We start from the raw sequence: 17,622 nt of genomic DNA on the forward strand, positions 1-17,622 counted from the left end.
ACACATCATCTGGAGTCCAGCAGCCAATACAGCCTTTCTTCCCAGCAGAAACCTCTGGAGCCTGGTCTTTACTGTCAGAGGAAGAGAAGGCAAGGGCCTGGTTTACAGATGGCTCTGTACATTATGCAGGCACCACACACAAGTAGAAGGCTGCAGTATTATAGCCCCTTTCCAAGACAGCCCTGAAGGACAGTGGTGAAGGAAAATCACCACAGCGGGCAGAGCTTTGGGCATTCAGTTGGTAGTACATCTTGCCTGGAAGGAGAAATGGCCAGATATGTGACTGTATACTGATTCATGGGCTGTAGCCAATGGTCTGGCTGGATGATCAGGAACTTGGAAGGAACATAACTGGAAGATCGGTAACAAAGATATTTGTGGAAGAGGTATGTGGGCAGACTTCTCCATGTGGGCAAAGGATGTAAAAATATTTGTTTCCCATGTAAATGCTCACCAAAAAGTGACCTCAGCAGAAAAGGACTTTAATAATCAAGATAAGATAGTGACCAGCCTCCTTCTTCAGCTACCCCTATCATTGCCCAACGGGCCCATGAACAGAGTGGCCATGGTGGCAGAGATGGAGGTTATGCATGGGCTCAGCAGCATGGACTCCCACTCACCAAGATTGATCTGGCTGCAGCCACTGCGGAATGTCCAATATGCCAGTAGCAGAGATCAACACTCAGTCCTTGATATGGCACAATTTGCTGGGGTGATCAACCTGCCACCAGGTAGCAGGTGGGTTATATTGGACGAATTCCATCACAGAAGGGCCTGCACTTTTTCCTCACTGGCATAGACACATATTCTGGATATTGATTTGTCTTCCCTGCACATAATGCTTCTGCCAAAACTACTATCCGTGGACTCACAGAAAGCCTTATCCACCATCATTGATTCCACATAGCACTGCTTCTGACCAAGGAATACATTTTACAACCAAAGAAGTGAGGCAATGGGCTGATGCTCATGGAATTCACTAATCTTACCATGTTCCTCACCATCCAGAAGCAACTTGATTGATAGAAATGTGGAATAGTCATTTGAAAGACACAGTTATAGCACCAGCTAGGTGGCAATAGCCTAGCTATTTAAAAGGTTGTATATGCTTTGGGTCAGCATTCACTACACAGTACTGTGTCTCCCATAGCCAGAATTCATAGGTCCAGGAATTAAGGGGTGGACATGGGAACAGTACAACTCACCATAACCTCCAGTGATCCACTGGCAAAATTTTTGCTTCCTCTTCCCATGATCTTATGTTCTGCTGGCTTAGAAGTCTTAGTACTAGAGGGGAAAGCTTGTACCAGAAAGCACAACTATGATACCATTGAACTGGAAGCTAAGACCTCCCCCTAATGATTTTGGCCTCCTCAAGCCTCTGAGGAAACAAGCTAACTTGTCAGGGGTGACTGACTCAAACTATCAAGGGGAAACTGTACTACTACTCCACAAGAAAGGAAAGGAAGAATATACATAAGAGTGCAGGAGATCCCTTAGGGTGCCTCTTAGTATTAACATACCTTGTTATTAAAGTCAGTGTACGCCTGAAATCCCAACACTCTGCTGGGACAGGAGGATAACCATGAGTTTGAGGCCAGCCTGAGCTACATAGTGAGTTCGAGGCCAGCCTGAGCTACATAGTGAGACTCTGTTGAAAGAAAGAAAGGGAAAGAAAGAAAGAAAGAAAGAAAGAAAGAAAGGAAGGAAGGAAGGAAGGAAGGAAGGAAGGAAGGAAGGAAGGAAGGAAAGGAAGTCAATGGAAAATTACAATGACCTAACCCAGGCAGAATGACAAATGGTCCAGACCTTTCAGGAACGAAGGTATGGGTCACTCCACCAGGGGAAGAATCAAGACCCGCTGAGGTGCTTGATAAAGGCCAAGAGAATACAGAATGGATAGTGGAAGGAGGTAGTGCTAAATGCCAGCTATTACCCTGTGATTAGCTACAGAAAAGAGGGTTGTAACTGTACTATTTCTCACCTAATATGTTTTCAGTGTAATATAATGTTGGTAGATGTAATATTGGTCCTTAAGCATGGTTATCTGCACTTTTTTTTGTCTTTTTTGAGACAGAGTCTCGCTATGCAGTTCAGGCTGGCCTTGAGCTCACTTTTTAGCTCAGGCTGACCTTGAATTTGCAATGATTGCAAATTCAGCCTCAGCCTCCGGGGTGCCGGGATTATAGGTGTGTGCCATCATGCACAGCCAGTGCAGTTAAACTTATGTTATAATGTTCAAGTTATGAATGATAAGATTAGCATCACCCACAGAAAACTTGCTTTCTAGTCTGGTGAGGGAATTAATGCATTTTTATTTGTTATACAAGATAGTTATAATATGTTAGATGTAATTATGAGCGTGTCTTTGTATCTGGAGACCAGTTTAAAGAAGTGTGTCTGGTTGCCAAGTTGACCAGGGGTGGATTGAAATGGTTGATTGACTGTGTCAACTTGAGAAGTTTAGAAGCTTAACTAACTCAACTCAGCAATTCTACACCCTAGGGTATGAGCTGTCCCATGGTGGCTTGTCACCTGGATGGTATAAAGGGGAAATGAGGAAGGATGGACTTGCTTCTGTCCTCAGAGGAGCTCAGTCTTTGCCTTCAGCTTGGACATTACCTCTTGGCTTCTAGCACAGACTCTTCGGCTTCCTCCTCAGATTCTTCAGCCTTCCAGCAGTCTTCAGCCTCCCACTGCAGACACATCGGCCTCCTGATACAACCATGCATGGAACACTGCAGTGAACTCCAGGCCTTGGACTGCGCCCTTCAGTCTGCAGTGGGCAAACACCCTCTGCAGGTTTCCTTGCCCAGTTCTGTAGCTGACTATCATAACCCAATCCTGTAAATTCTCACACATTTGTATATCTTGTGTTTTACCTGTTTCTCTCGTAAAACAACGACTGATATAATGATGCTTTTAATTCTTTCAGGAAGATATCAAGAAGGGGAACAGTTGGGTCGAATGGAACCTCTAGTTTTAGTTTTTTGAGGAATCGCCACACTGATTTCCACAGTGGTTGCACCAGTCCACACTTCTACCAACAGTGGAGAAGGGTTCCTTTTCCCCCACAGCCCTGCCTGCATTTGCTATTGGTTGATTTCTTGATAATAGCCTTTCTTTCTGGAGCAAGATGGAATCTCAGCATTATTTTAATTTGTATCTCTTGAATGAGCAGTAATGTTGAACATTTTTTCATGTACTTATTTGCCATTTCTACTTCTTCATCTGAGAAGTGTCTATTCATTTCAAATGCCCATTTTTGGGTTGATTCTTTAAATTTAGGGGGTATGGTTTCTTGAATTCTTTATATATTCTATATATCAGTCCTTTGTCTGAGGAACAGTTGGAAAAAGATGTTTTCCCACATTGTGGATTGCCTCTTTACTCTGTTGGAGGTTTCTTTTGCTGTGAAAAAGCTTTTTAATAAGATGAGATCCCCAGTGTTGATTCTTTGTGAGTTCTTGTGTGATCAGGGTTTTGTTCATAAAGTCTTTGTCTACACCTATGTCTTCAAAAGTTCTACCTATTCTATCTTCCAGCAGTGTTTGTGTTTCTGTTTTAGTATTTTAGATATTTGATCCATTTCGATTTTAGTTTGGTGATGGTAAAAGATACGGGTCTAGTTTTAATCTCTTTTTTTGAGATAGGGTCTCGCTATACAGTTCAGGCTGGCCTTTGAACTCATTTTTCAGCCCAGGCTGGCCTTGAACTCGGAACAATCCTCCTACTTCAGGATTGTTGCAAGTTCGAGGCCAGCCTGGATTACAGGTGTGTGCTGGATTACAGGTGTGTACCATGCCTGGCCCATCTAGTTCTGATCTTCAGCATATGGAAAGCCAGTTTTTCTAGCACCATTTATTGAAGAGGCTATCTTTCTTCCAGTGAAGGGGTTTGACCCCTTCATCAAAGATAAGGTGGCTGAGTGTGTTTGCAGTTGTTTCTGCATCTTCTAATCTGTTCTATTGATCTTCAGGCCTGTTTTTTTGCCAGTACCATGATGATTATCACAGTAGCTTTGTAGTATAATTTCAAGTCAGAGATTGAGATGTCCCTGGCCTTGCTTTCATCGCCCAGAATTGTTTTTGCTATGCTGGGTCTCTTCTGGTTCCTAATGAATTTTGGATTGTTTTCTTTAATTCTGTGAGATATGATATTGGTATTTTGATCAGGACTGCATTAAATCTGTATAACAATTTTGGAAGTATGGCCATTTTCACTATGTTGGTTCTTCCACCCCAAGGACAAAGGATATCTTTCCATTTTCTGATCCTCTTTCATTTCCTTTTTCTTTTTTTTTTTTTTTTTTTGGGTTTGTTTTGAGGTACCAGGGATCGAACTCAGGACCCATAGCTTGCCAGGCAGGCACTTATGCCACTGAGCTATATCCCCGACCCCTCCTTTTACAGAGTACTGTAATTTTCAATGTAAAGGTCTTTTATTTTTTTCACTAGATTGATTCCTTGCTGGGCATGGTGGCTCATGCCTGTAATGCCAGCACTCGGGAGGCTGAGGCAGGAGGATTGTTGCGAGTTCGAGGCCAGCCTGAGCTACAAAGTGAGCTCAAGGTCAGCCTGAATTGCATAGTGAGACCCTGTCTCAAAAAGACAAAAAAAAAAAAAAAAAAAAAAATTGATTCCAAGGTATTTAATCTTTTTTGATGCTATTGTAAAAGGTGTGGTTTCCCTAATTTCTCTCTCAGTCAATTTATTACTCATATACAGGAATGCTATTGATTTTTGAGTGTTGACTTTGTATTCAGCTCTGCTGGTGTATCAAATATCCAATTCCTGGAAGCACAATACACTGTGTACAGGAACCACCTAGCCATGTTTTTTATAACTTAACAGCAAATCTTCTATTGATCAGAAAGGTAAGAGTACTATGTCTAACAAGCCACAAGAAGAAAAATAGTGATATTTAAAATTTCAAGAACAACTTTTAATTTGTCCTTTGGGGTTTCTGGGTATTTCTCGATAGGAACATCAAGAGGTCCTGGCGTTAAGGGAATGCTCTGATTTTTTGGCATTTGCTCACAGATCCTACAATCTCTGTTCTTTCCTGCTAGTCCACCGGACTTTGCTAAAGCTATCCAAAAACAATCAAAGTTCACTGTCCCATAGAATTCCTTGTGCAGAATTCTGCAGGGATGTCCCAAAACGGAAGCACATTTTCTAGTACTGCCTTATCTAGCATCAGCTTTCCTACAGGAAAGCTTCTGTCCCACTGGAAATATATGAACTATCCCAAGCACATATTGCCACATATTAGGGTGACAAACGAATGAAGTGTGTCTGTAAATGTTCAAAGGGTTCGTCAGATGGTAAACATGCACCACCAGCACTTTCTATTGTCTTTTCAGGATTATGGGCTTGGCAAACCACATATTAATTTTAAACCATTTTAGCAGTTTTGAAAACTGTTTCACCAATATTTTTAATCATTTGGAGCCATGTCAATCATGTGTGATCACTAGCAATGCAAGCACAGAAATTCTTAAACTTGTACCTGATATTCTCTCAGGAGCAGCAGAAGCATTATAGAATGGAGTATGTTAGCTGGGCATGGTGGCGCACACCTGTATTCCCAACACTGGGGAGGCTGAGGCAGGAAGATCACCATGAGTTCAAGGCCAGCCTGGGCTACATAAGTGAGTTTAAGGCTAGCCTCCTCTACATAGTGAGACCTTGTCTCAAAAAAAAAAAAAAAGAATGGAGTACGCTTTCTCATTCAGTTGTTTGCAGCAGTAAAGAGGTTCGGGAGCTTTCATGATAACTCTAGAACTGCAACATGTTGGACTGCTCTACTAAACTAGAACTTAGATTGTTTCTGACAGTTTGAGGTGCCTTCAAGAAAGCAGAAACTTCACTGGCAACAGGACAAAGTAGGGTTGTGCCATCCACGCACTGTTTGGGGGAAAATGTTGGAGTATGTTACACGTAGTTGTTCGGGCATCCTTGGTAGAGACCATCTGCATCTGCTTAATCAACTTCTTAGGTGACCAGGAGCTTGTGTTTAATATTCCATATACAACTCTTGATTTGTCAAAGTCATGACTGATTAATGAGTCAAATGATAACAGGATGGGGCACATACAGTACCAGTTAACAAACTGGCAGAGTCCTTAAAATCTGGTCTTCCAACTGGTACCGTAAGTGGTTAAAGTTCTTTTAGACTTCTACACTGCTTCTTATTTTTCCAGATGAAGCAACTTCAGTCCCAAACACTATGTAAAATCTAAACTTGTGAACTGACGCAACTTCAGTTGGGATTAGCTCTGGGTCTACCATCTGTGCGTTCGTTCTTTCTTTCTTTCTTTCTTTCTTTCTTTCTTTCTTTCTTTCTTTCTTTCGACAGAGTCTCACTATGTAGTTCAGGTGGCCTCATTCTCATAGTGATCCTTCCAAGTGCTGTAGTACCATTCACAATACCATCAAGAAAAACGTAATACTTAAGAATTAATCTGCTGGGCGTGGTGACACACGCCTGTAATCCCAGCACTTGAGAGGCTGAGACAGGAGGATCACTGTGAGTTTAAGGCCAGTCCAAGCTACAAAGTGAGTTCAAGGCCAGCCTGAACTGCATAGTGAGATCCTGCCTCAAGAAGACAAAAAGAATCTAATCAAAGAAGTGATAGCTCTCTACAATAAAAACTACACTACTCAAAAGGGAGATTGAAGAGGACATCAGAAGAAGGAAAGATATTCCTTGCTCCTGGCAGAGCTAACATAGTGAAAATAGCCATACTTCCAAAACTGACATACACATTTAACACAATCCCAAACAAATACCAATAGCCTTTCTCACAGAACTAGAGCAAACAATCCTAAAATTCATATGGAATCAGAAGAGATCCAGAATAGCAAAAGCAATCCTGGGCAACAAAAGTAAAGCAGGCAGCATCACAATAACAGACTTCAGATTATACTGTAAAGCTACAGTGATAAAAACATGATGGCACTAGTACAAAAACAGACATACGGATCAGTGGAACAGAATAGAGAATACAGAAACAACCCCAGGCATATTCAGTAATCTGATGTTTGATAAAGGGGCCAAAAATGTATGCTGGAGGAAAGAGAGCCTCTTTAATACATGGTGGTGTATTTGTTTGTAACTCTGTATTGTCTGTATTGTGCTTGTGATATGTTGCAAAATGTTGTATGTCTGTTAATGTTTCCCTCCTTTTATCTTTAAAATAAAAAAAAAATACATGGTGGTGTATATATTTCCCTGTGTACTACACTAAAATCAAAAGGGATCAAAGATCTAAGTGTTAAAGCAGAAATAATCTTTTGGAAGATAAAACAGGTAAAAGTTTGGGAGACACAGGCATAGGCAAGGAATTTCTGAACAGGATGGCCCAAGAACTAACATCAAGAACCAAAACAGCCAGGCAGGATGGCACATGCCTGTAACCCCAGCACACAGGAGGCTGAAGCAGGAGGATTGCTACGAGCTCGAGGCGAGCCTAGGCTACATAGGGAGTTTAAGGCCAGTCTGAACTTTCTAATGAGACTTTGTCTCAAAAAAAAAAAAGTCAGGCACGGGGGGGTACACACCTATAATCCCAGCACTTGGGAGACTGAGGCAGGTGGATCACCATGACTTTGAGGCCAGCCTGGGCTACATAAGCAAGTGCAAGGCTAGCCTGCTCTACATAATGGGACCCTGCTTCAAAACAAACAAAAGAATCAACAAATGAGATCATATCAAATTAAATAGCTTCGGGGCTGGGGATTTAGCTCAGCGGCAAAAGCGCCTGCCTGGCAAGTGCAAGGTCGTGAGTTTGGTTCCCGGTACCGGAGAAAAACAAAAAAAAACCAAAAAAACAAATTAAATAGCTTCTGTACAGCAAAGGAAACAAACAACAGAATGAAGCGTCAACCCACAGAATGGGAAAAAAGTCGTGAGTTATTCCAGGGACAGAGGACTAATATCTAGAATATATAAAGAACTCAACAAACTATCCCCCCCCATAAAAGACCCAATCAAAAATGGGCATCTGAAATAAATTGTTACTTTTTAGAAGAAGTAAAATTGGCCAGTAAATACATGAAAAAATGTTCAACATCTCTGGCCATTAGAGAAATGCAAGTTAAAGGAACACTGAGATTCTGTCTTACTCCAGAAAGAATGGTTATCATCAAGAAATCAAATAATAACAAATGTGAGGCTTCAGGAAAAAAGGAATTGTTCTACATTGTTACTGGGAATGTAAACTAGTACAACCATTATGTAAATCAGAATGGAGTTTTCTCAGAAAATGAATATCAGAAATTGCATTTGACCCAGCTATTCTCCTTCTAGTTATCTTCCCAAAAGTGTTAAAGACATCATATTACAGTGATATACACATATCCATGTATATAGCAGCAAAAGTCCTAATACCTGAGTTGTGAAAGTGGCCTATATGTCCATCAACAAGTGAATGGATAAAAAAATGTGGTATTTATGAAAATGGAGTACTACCCTGTCATAAAAGAAGGTTACACATGTTATAAAATGGATGCACCGCCAGGCGTGGTGGTGCACGCCTGTAATCCTAGCACTCAGGAGACTGGGGCAGGAGGATCATCGTGAATTTGAGACCAGCCTGGACTACAAAGTGAGCTCAAGGCCAGCCTGAACTGCATAGTGAGACCCTGTCTCAAAAAGACAAAAAAAAAAAAAAAAAAAAAAAGGATGCACCTCGAAACTACAATGTTAAGTAAAATAAATCAGACAAATACGTTTAAATATTTCATTGTTTCTCTTATATGAGAAACCAAAAACATAAATAAAGAACAAAATAAAAGATAGGAAACAGGGAGAGAGGACTTTTGCAAAATGGAGAGGAACCACGAGGTAGAGGAACCAAGAGATAAAGGGCAGGAGGAAGGAAAGGGGAAGGGGATGAAAAAACAATTAAAATGTACTGTGGACAGGTAGGAGCTCCCCATGATGGATACACTCATTCTGCACTGCAAATATGGACAAATAAAAAATTAAAACTGAAAAAAGTCCAGTTATAATCTTTCTCTAAATCTTTCTCTAAAATGTTCTCTTTGAAACTAACGAAGGTTTAGTCCACAAAAAAGTAAATGAGAGGATTACTTTATAGGAGGAATACATATTAATTGCTAAGAACAAAATAAATTAAAAAAATTGCCACTTCTTGATCCAACTTGTCTAGTATTTAAGCTCTTTAACATCAAATTCAACTAAGACAATAAATGAGATAACGTGATTATTAGGAATCCTACTTAATAATTTTTTTATTTTAAAAATAAAAGGAGGAAAACATTAACAGACAGACAACCTTTTACAAAATAGCAAAAGAACAGTACAGACAATACAGAGTTACAGAGTGGTAGGAAATTGACAATGCTTGTTGTATTACATATTGATATCTTCAAAGTGGTTTCTCATGAAAACAGATAGAGACATGCAATATTGATCAATCCAGGACTCATTGACAGTTTCTTTCAGCAAAGAAATAGAAGACAGTAGAACAACTATGTTAACTATCCTGTATATACATACATACAAAATTTCTCCCTCTTTCCCTCCTGTTTTCCCCCATCCCAGTTTCCCTTTACTATTAATTATTATTAATGATTTGTCCATAGGGGATTCCCAGTTAAAATGGTTGATTATCCTTGTCCTAGTTACTTTTTCATTGCTGGGACAAAATACCCAACACCCACAAGTTACTGGAAGAAAGGCTTATTTTTGCTCACTGTAGAGGTTTCAGTCCATAGTCAGCTGGGTACAGGCAGGATGGCATGGCAGAGGGGAAACAGTCCATGGTATGGCAGGTAGGAAGCAGCACAGCATGAAAAGAGAAGGAAGGATGGATGTACAGTACACACACACACACACACACACACACACACACACACACACACGCACAAGCCCTTCTGGGTCATGCCCACAGTGGCCCACCAATTCCCAGCAGGATTCACCTCCCAACACCACACCCAGCTATACAACCATCAGTGGACTAAGTCTTTATCACCCACCCCTGATCAAGTCACTCCAAAAGTCCCACCTGTAAGCCCATGAGCCTTTGGGGTAACATCTAAATATAAGCCATAATAATCTTCATCTTTTACAGGAATAAGAACAGACAGAACTAGTTGCTTAGTAGGATTGTTGTGATGATTAAATGAGATTCTATTTGTATTTACTCACTGGCAGTCAGAATAAGAATTCAGTAGATATTGGTTATCACCACTATCATCATCATAAGGCCTCTTGTTAAAATTTGTCATAGATTTCATAAGTGTCTACGGAAAATGATTCAGGTTTTTTTTGTTGTTGTTGTTGTTCTGGGCTTGAACTTAAAGCCTTGTGCATGGTAAGAATTTCCTCTACCACTGAACTACAATTCAGCCCATGATTCAGCACCACCATGATAAAACCTTCATGATCTATTTTCCTAGCTTTTCCACATTCTTGTCTTGCACCAGCCACAGTACACTGCTCCTACTTAGAATGCCCTTTCAGTCTTCTTCATCTGACTCCCACTGGTTTTCCATCTCATAGGCATCACTTCTTTTAAGAAATCTCCAGGAAGCAAGCTGAGAAAGGTGACAAGGGCAAAGAGAGACAGCATGCATAAAGATCCTAAGGACAGAAAGAGCCTGCATTGTTTATGGAATTGAAGGCCAGGAAAGCAACATAAGGAGCAAAGAAGTGGAGGACACTCAGTAAAAGTGAAGAGATAGACAAGAACTAATTTATGAAGGATTACAGAGGATGCACAATCAGGAGTTTAGATTGCAGTCTAAAGATAATGGAAAGCCTTTGGAAGGTTATAAGCCAGGGCCTAATCGAGTTACATTCTGGCTTTGTTTTGTTTTTGTGGTCCTGGCCATAGAACCCAGGGCCTCATGCCTGCTAGGCAAATGACCTGCTACTGAGATACAGCCACTTTACACTTTTTAAATGAGTACTCTGGCTACCATGTAGAAGATGGAAACACGGAAGAAAGAGAAGACAAAGTGACCACAAAGGCTCACTATGATGGTTCAGAATGAGCTAGTAGTAGGGCTGGCCACAGAGATGCAAAGAGTTAGGCAACCTGCAGGAATATTTTACAAGTGGAACTCTAACAAAATGTGCTGATGGATTCAATAGAGAGATAAGGGACAAGATGAAAACAAGATTTCAGGATGTTTTACTGTCTCAGTTTCCCATTGTTGCTGGGATGAAATGTCCAACACCTGCAATTTAAAGGAGGAGAAGTTCATTTTGGCTCACAGCTTTAGTTGGTTTATTTACTGGCTGACTGGCTCCAAGGCAGAAATGGTATGTTGAAGGACCTGGCAGAGGAAAATTGCTCACCTCATTGTGCCTAGGAAGCAGAGAGACAAGAGAGGAGCCAGGACAAGAACGTACCTCTCCAGGTCACAGCCCCAGTGATCTCCCTCTAACCAGGCCCCACCTCCAAACAGTAAGTCAGCTATGAATCCATCAGTGCCTCCCTCCATGAGCCAATCACCTTCCAAACACACGAGGTTTTGGGGGAACATTGTAACTCTAAACCGTAACACAGGCTCAAGCTATGTACTGACATGAGAAATAATGGAGCAGAAAAAGACTTAGGGATCGGAATCAAAAGCTTTGTTTTGGACATAGTAACTTTGAGCTGCTAAAGGGTATCTAAGAATCGATGTCGAGTTAAATAGAAGTTGTTAGGAGACTTGAATTAAATAAGCAAATCTGGTAGTAAGCAGCATATTGAGAACACTTAAAACGATGGGAGTAAATGAAATTACCTAGGAAGATGGCATTGTAAGAGAAGAGCAGGTAATTTAGTTCCAAAACTCAAAGAAATCTTTTTGGTTTTTAAGAAAACAATAGAAAGGAAAAACAGCAAAAGAGACTGTGGAGTGGTCAGAAAATGTAGTATTTCAAGAAGCAAGAAGTATCCCAGAGTCCAGTGCTTCTGGGATGAGGACAGACAAGAATAGGGTATGGCTTTTGGTATGGACAATGTCTTGGTTTATACTGTATCTAGATGTCCCCCCGAAGTCTCACGAGATCATAGGCAGGACCTCTGGGAGATGATCAGGCTATATGTGCACTATAACTCACTTGCTGTTAGAACGTGGGGTCTGGTCCCAAAAGGCAGGTCACTGTGGGCATGACCTGGAAGGTTCTGGGTTTCTCCCTTCAATTTCTCTGCTTCCTGAATGCCACGAAGTGAGCAACCTTTCCTCCAGCAGGCCCCTATGCCATGCCATTCTCTCTGGAGCCAGCAGTCCACGGACTGAAACATGAGCTAAAATAAACCTCTCAAGTTTCAGTTGTCAGGTATTTTGTCCTAGGACTAAGGAAAGTAACTAAGGCAACACAGAAGTAGTTTATGCCTTGAAAAGAGCAGTTTTAATAGCACGACTGGGGAAAAAGTCAGAATAAACAGAAAATAGAATGGGAGATGAGAGGTGGCAGTGTTCATCTTTAGGTTAAACGGTATGACAACGGCTGATTGCAGTCTTGTTTTGTTGTCAGGTGCTGGAGGCTGAACCCAGGGCTTCACCCATGCTAGGCAAATACTGTACCACTGAGCTGTGTCTCTGGTCCCTGGAGAATTTCTGATGTACAAAACTAGTAATTTCATGATTTTTAAATGAATGTTTGATGGAAGAAAAATGAAAACCTGTCACAGGATTTACAAAGGAATATGAGATTAAACAAAGCCATAAAGAAGGTGGCACGTTTTAGGTGGAAGGATGAGACCACCTTTGTAACCTGCTCAAAATGAGGAAGCCATCAGCTCAAAGAAAGGTGGAAGACATCATTTTCCTAGACTTGTTTTTCATTTCCTTGCACTTCTTGAGCACTTTCATTACATATACCTCTAAGCAATGTAGTGTTCTAACAGCTTTTGAACTGTGTAAGTTGTCATACTCTGTATTTCTACATCGTCTTTTGCCTCATCCTGTTTGTCTTGTTTTGCTAGCACATATTATTCTGTTTACAACAGTTTACAACGCATAATGTATTTATTCTCTTAAAGAGATTCATCTCTTACAGATGACTGTTTCTAATTTTTTGCTTCTACCCACTGTGCTACTATGTACATCTTTGTCCACATATGAAAGCTCCTATAGGGCATATACAGATAAGAGTGGAACGCTGGCGTTTAGTGTTTTAAAATCTTAGGTTTACTAGATTTTCCCAAACTTGCTTCCCAAGGTGGTATTAATCTCCAGCAGGTGCGTTTAAATGCACAGAGAGTACTCTACTGAAAGCCAAACTACACAGTGTTTCTGCTTAATTATAATTAATTTTTTGTGCCCACGTCATCATTTTTGCAAACAAGTTAGCAGAATCAACCAGCAACTTCGAACAGTCCAAAAAAACCGACGCCGCGGACGCCCGCACAGCCTACCGCCGAGGACGCAGAGACTCACTTCCGGCGTGGACGTGACGCAGCAGCGACGTCGGCACGCTGTCGACGTCAGCGTCCTATTGACGCCCTTTAAGGCCCCTTTCCGGGCTGTTTGACACAGTCCAACTGTCAAAATCCAACTTTCGTTGCCCGATTCTGTTTTGATTGCCACAGAGGCTAGCACGGTATCCTAGTAGAGTCCCTTTGTCCCGAGGGGCGGCTCTCTTGCCTAGAAGAGCTAATTCCGGTTGGCGCTTCCTTCAGGCAGCGCCGCGGGCAGCCCTTGGGCCCTTGTAAGGCGCGAGCTACGGCCCCGCCTCTTTCCTTTCGGCCGGAACCGCCATCTTCCAGGTAGGGCGTCCGCGTGGCTCCTGGCTCCTGGTGTTTTACAGACTCTGGTTACCCGCTTATGTGCGCTGATTCTGTGCGTCAGAACCCCAGGGAGACCGGTTAGCCCGACTGGGGTCTGCCGGCGGGGCGGAACGTAACGTGTCCTGCCAGATTGGAGCGTCGTACGCTCTGCGACGAGGCCCGGGACGGACGGCCGGACCCGCAGCCGCTGCTGTGCCCGGGCGGGTCTCGAGGAGGACGGAGCCATCTCCTGCGGGCGAGCGGGCTAGGGCTGGCCCGGCGGAGACGCGGGGCCTGCCTCGTCACCCCAGCCCCGGCGTCCCGGGCCTCCGTGTCCGCGTGGATCGCGTGGTCCGAGCCGACCAGTGCGCGTCCTTCCCCCCGGTCCTTGCGCGCGTGCGGCTGTTGAGTAGGGACTCGGGGTTGAGTAGCGGCTCGGGGTTTAGAACCTTCTGTCGGTGACTGTCTCCGGCGAGCCCTGGATGTGGCTCAAAGCCTGGACTCGCGGCCGGAGAACGAGGTGGACAGCCGCGGTCAGCCCGGGCACTGCGCCCCGGACCCTTACTAGTTCATTTCACGGGGTGCTTTCCAACCTCTGAAATTGTGGGGCGCCGATGGCGCTCAGAGGAAGAGAAGGTAATTTTAAATCATCCACACGAACATTTACGCCAAGAAAGAAAGGTGTTTGGTCTAATTCTGCGCAGCATGTATTAAAGATTCCAAAACAGCGAAGGGATTCCGAAAATCTGTGTGTCTGGTTTATATGTTTTAGGGTGAAAGTTATTTAGTACCTGCTTCATAGAAACTTTTATGAGTCTGGTTAGGATATTAACAGCCAAAAGCCAGCTACCAAGAGTTGAGGGAACCTGGATTCAACTTATAGGGTGGATCCCAGTTGGTGTGGTGGTTTTTTCCCTTTTGTAGACTAACAGTTAATGGTTTGCACGTTGAACATTGTGTTGGAAAATTCGTTTCATGTGTGTTGCCCTAAATGAATGTTTCACTCTCAAAATGGGCTCTGGCATCAGAAATTAAGTACTCATTTTGCTGCTTCGGAGCTCCACAACGTGACTTGTATCTGTGTAGCATCACTCTATAAATTTCATACAGATTGGGATTTTGAGGGTTAGAAAGGTTATGTAGGTTATGCCCTGTTGCCCTAAAAGTAAAGGATGCATCCATCATCCCTTGAAACAAAGGTTTGACTTCGGTGGGTTAGGTGTAACATTGTGTCTCCCAGGCATTTTCTTTAAGATTAAGAAGCTTTTATAAATTGAGAGGCTGTTATTGTTCAGAACACTGTCAGTAAGATAAGGGTGACTGTAACGTTTTGCCTTATTATAACAGTAATCGCCAGGACAGCACTTCCGCCCACAAAACCATTGCTTCAGTCTTGAGAAACAAAGGAAAGGTTAAACTCGGAAATGTCTGTCGGTGAAACTATGGGATGTTAATGTATGAGTTTCTAAACTAAACCCTAAATATTCTGGCTCAATTGCAGTGTTGGCACCTTGCGATGAATAAGTAGGTTTTGGGTTGCAGTCGGGTGCTCAATGTTTCTTCAGGTTCATCATCACTGCTGTGGATGGTAAATTGTTAGGTAATGACAATAAATAACCATTTATCCTTGGGAGGTAGAGGCAGGAGTTGTTCCGGGCCAACCTGAACTACATAGACCCTGTGTGACAGAAAGGTAACCATTTATAGAACAGTCTGCCAAAAATTACTGAGTACTCTATATAGGTGTTTCCTTTGTAAAAGAAAAGTGCCAGCCCCGCCACAGACAGAGATGTGAGCTTAAAGGTAGATCTCCCAGGAAGTCAGTGGCACCCTTTCTACCTTGTGTGTGTGTGTGTGTGTGTATCATAGTAAACAAAAATGAAATTTGAAGCGAATTGAGACGTCGGTTAAAGAGGTGGTACATGAAGTACAGTTGAAGAAAACTAGGTTGATAAGAAAAAGGGCTTTATTCACCCCCATGAAAATAGAAGGCTTGAGTTATTTTCTCCCCCAGTAGTAAGTTATCTATCTAGTTACGTATTTTGAAGTCTGGCATTCTTGACTGGCTTTTACAGATATGTGTGATAGAAGTCCTGGTATATTTTTACATTCTGTTACGGAAAGTATACTGGTTTGAATTCTAATACCTAGCTGTGCTTAGGAGTTTTAATGTTATATAACTTGGGCTGTTTTGGCAAAGACTACTTGCTAAAATGACAGTGTATTTACAAATTATCACTGAAATACCACCGCGTAAACTGTAAGTCTGTTTTTCGGAGGGGTTAAAGGGGCAAACGCCAACGAATTTGTTATTTACTGCTTTTGTGCTTTGTGCTTTCAGTAATTTGCCAAGATGACGAACACAAAGGGAAAGCGGAGGGGAACCAGGTATATGTTCTCCAGGCCTTTCAGAAAACATGGTAAGTAAATTGACCCTCCTTGAAGGAAAGCATGGCGTGCATGTTTTTTCTTTTTTAGATGTATATGGCCCATATAATGCTTATTGGTAACATTAAATAACCAGAACATACCTGAATTATTTTGTAATAAGTGTAGGATTAAAACCTTGAAGATGAGTTGTAGACTGGCTTTGCTTTCGGGAGAAATTGTCTATTGGTAAGATTTTAAAATTTCTAAAACTGACAAAGTGTGTGCGCCTGGCTTGGTATGTGCCTGTAACCCTAATAACGCAAGAGTGTAGGGGAAGAGAATCTCAAGTTTAAAAAAAGCAAGCTAGGACAACTTAGTGACCCTTTCCTCAAAAATTATAATGTAGATCTGTGCTTCCTGGGTTCATTCTCTAGTGCTGTAGTATAAAGAAAAAGTGTGTTCAAATTTAGTGTTTAAACTGTTTAAAAAAAAAAAAAACAATGCATATTTAATGTTGAAAAAAAAGTCTTCGTGGATTTTATTTTTAAAAATTAAAAAAAATTTTTTTTCCAGGAGTTGTTCCTTTGGCCACTTATATGCGAATCTACAAAAAGGGTGATATTGTAGACATCAAGGTAAATTATAAAATTGAAGAACTGTTGGAGTTAGAAAATGGATTTAATCCAGTAGGAAGTCAAATGACTGTAATTGTAGCACTCTGGGAGGCTAAGGCAGGAAAATTTAAAGTTTGAGCAAATTAGGCTCTGTCCAAAGTAAAATGGGCTGGGGATATAAAATGTAGCTCAGTGTAAAGGCCCTGGGTTCAATCCCCCGGGCTGCATAAAGAAGTTCATAAGACTTAAAAATTGCTGTTTTAAAGTTCTATTTTGGGGGCTCAGTGGCACAGCAGCCGCCTGGCAAGCGCAAGGTCCTGAGTTCAATTCCCGGTACCAAAAAAACCTATTTTGTTTCTGTTTTTTGAGAGTCTTGCTGTGTAGTTCAAGGTCTCACTAGCCTCAGACTCCCGAGTGCTGGGATTATAGGTGTGCAAAAATTCTGTTCTTAATGGGTCTAATTTTTTTTCATTACCTGCTAAAAAAGTTAACTAATGGAAAATTTTGGGGGGCGGTGTTCATCAGTTGATCATCACAAAAAAGAATACTTTGGTGTAAAATTCTTGGTAGAGTTGGAGAGTGCTGCCCTTATGAATGCCCCTGTGAAAGCATAGTCCAGAGCTTAATGATGATTGTCTTTGCGATTGCTTGAAGCAATATGAAAAACACATTTCACCGGCTCTGAAAGCTCTGGAGTTCTATTAAAGGAAATTTTAAAGTATCTTAGACATGCTAATAGAAGGAAGCAGGAATTGCTGAAGTGAAGTTGTCTCTGTCCTTAACCAGGGAATGGGTACTGTGCAAAAAGGAATGCCACACAAGTGTTACCATGGCAAAACAGGAAGAGTCTACAATGTTACCCAGCATGCTGTTGGCATTGTTGTAAACAAGCAAGTGAAG

The 17,622-nt window shown here is 41.8% G+C and overlaps 1 protein-coding gene across 1 annotated transcript in view; it reads left to right on the forward strand.

Moving 5' to 3' along the window:
* The first annotated feature begins 13,710 nt into the window (after positions 1-13,710).
* Positions 13,711-17,622, forward strand: part of Rpl21 (ribosomal protein L21) — a 5,193-nt gene continuing 1,281 nt past the window's right edge. The window contains 4 exon segments of the mRNA NM_001282366.1: positions 13,711-13,738; positions 16,080-16,158; positions 16,682-16,743; positions 17,509-17,621. Coding sequence (NP_001269295.1) covers positions 16,092-16,158; positions 16,682-16,743; positions 17,509-17,621 — 242 coding nt within the window. The 5' untranslated portion in view covers positions 13,711-13,738; positions 16,080-16,091.

Source organism: Chinchilla lanigera, unplaced genomic scaffold (genome assembly GCF_000276665.1).
Source record: "Chinchilla lanigera isolate Chin_1 unplaced genomic scaffold, ChiLan1.0 scaffold00096, whole genome shotgun sequence".
In the NCBI taxonomy this organism is placed as follows: Eukaryota; Metazoa; Chordata; class Mammalia; order Rodentia; family Chinchillidae; genus Chinchilla; species Chinchilla lanigera.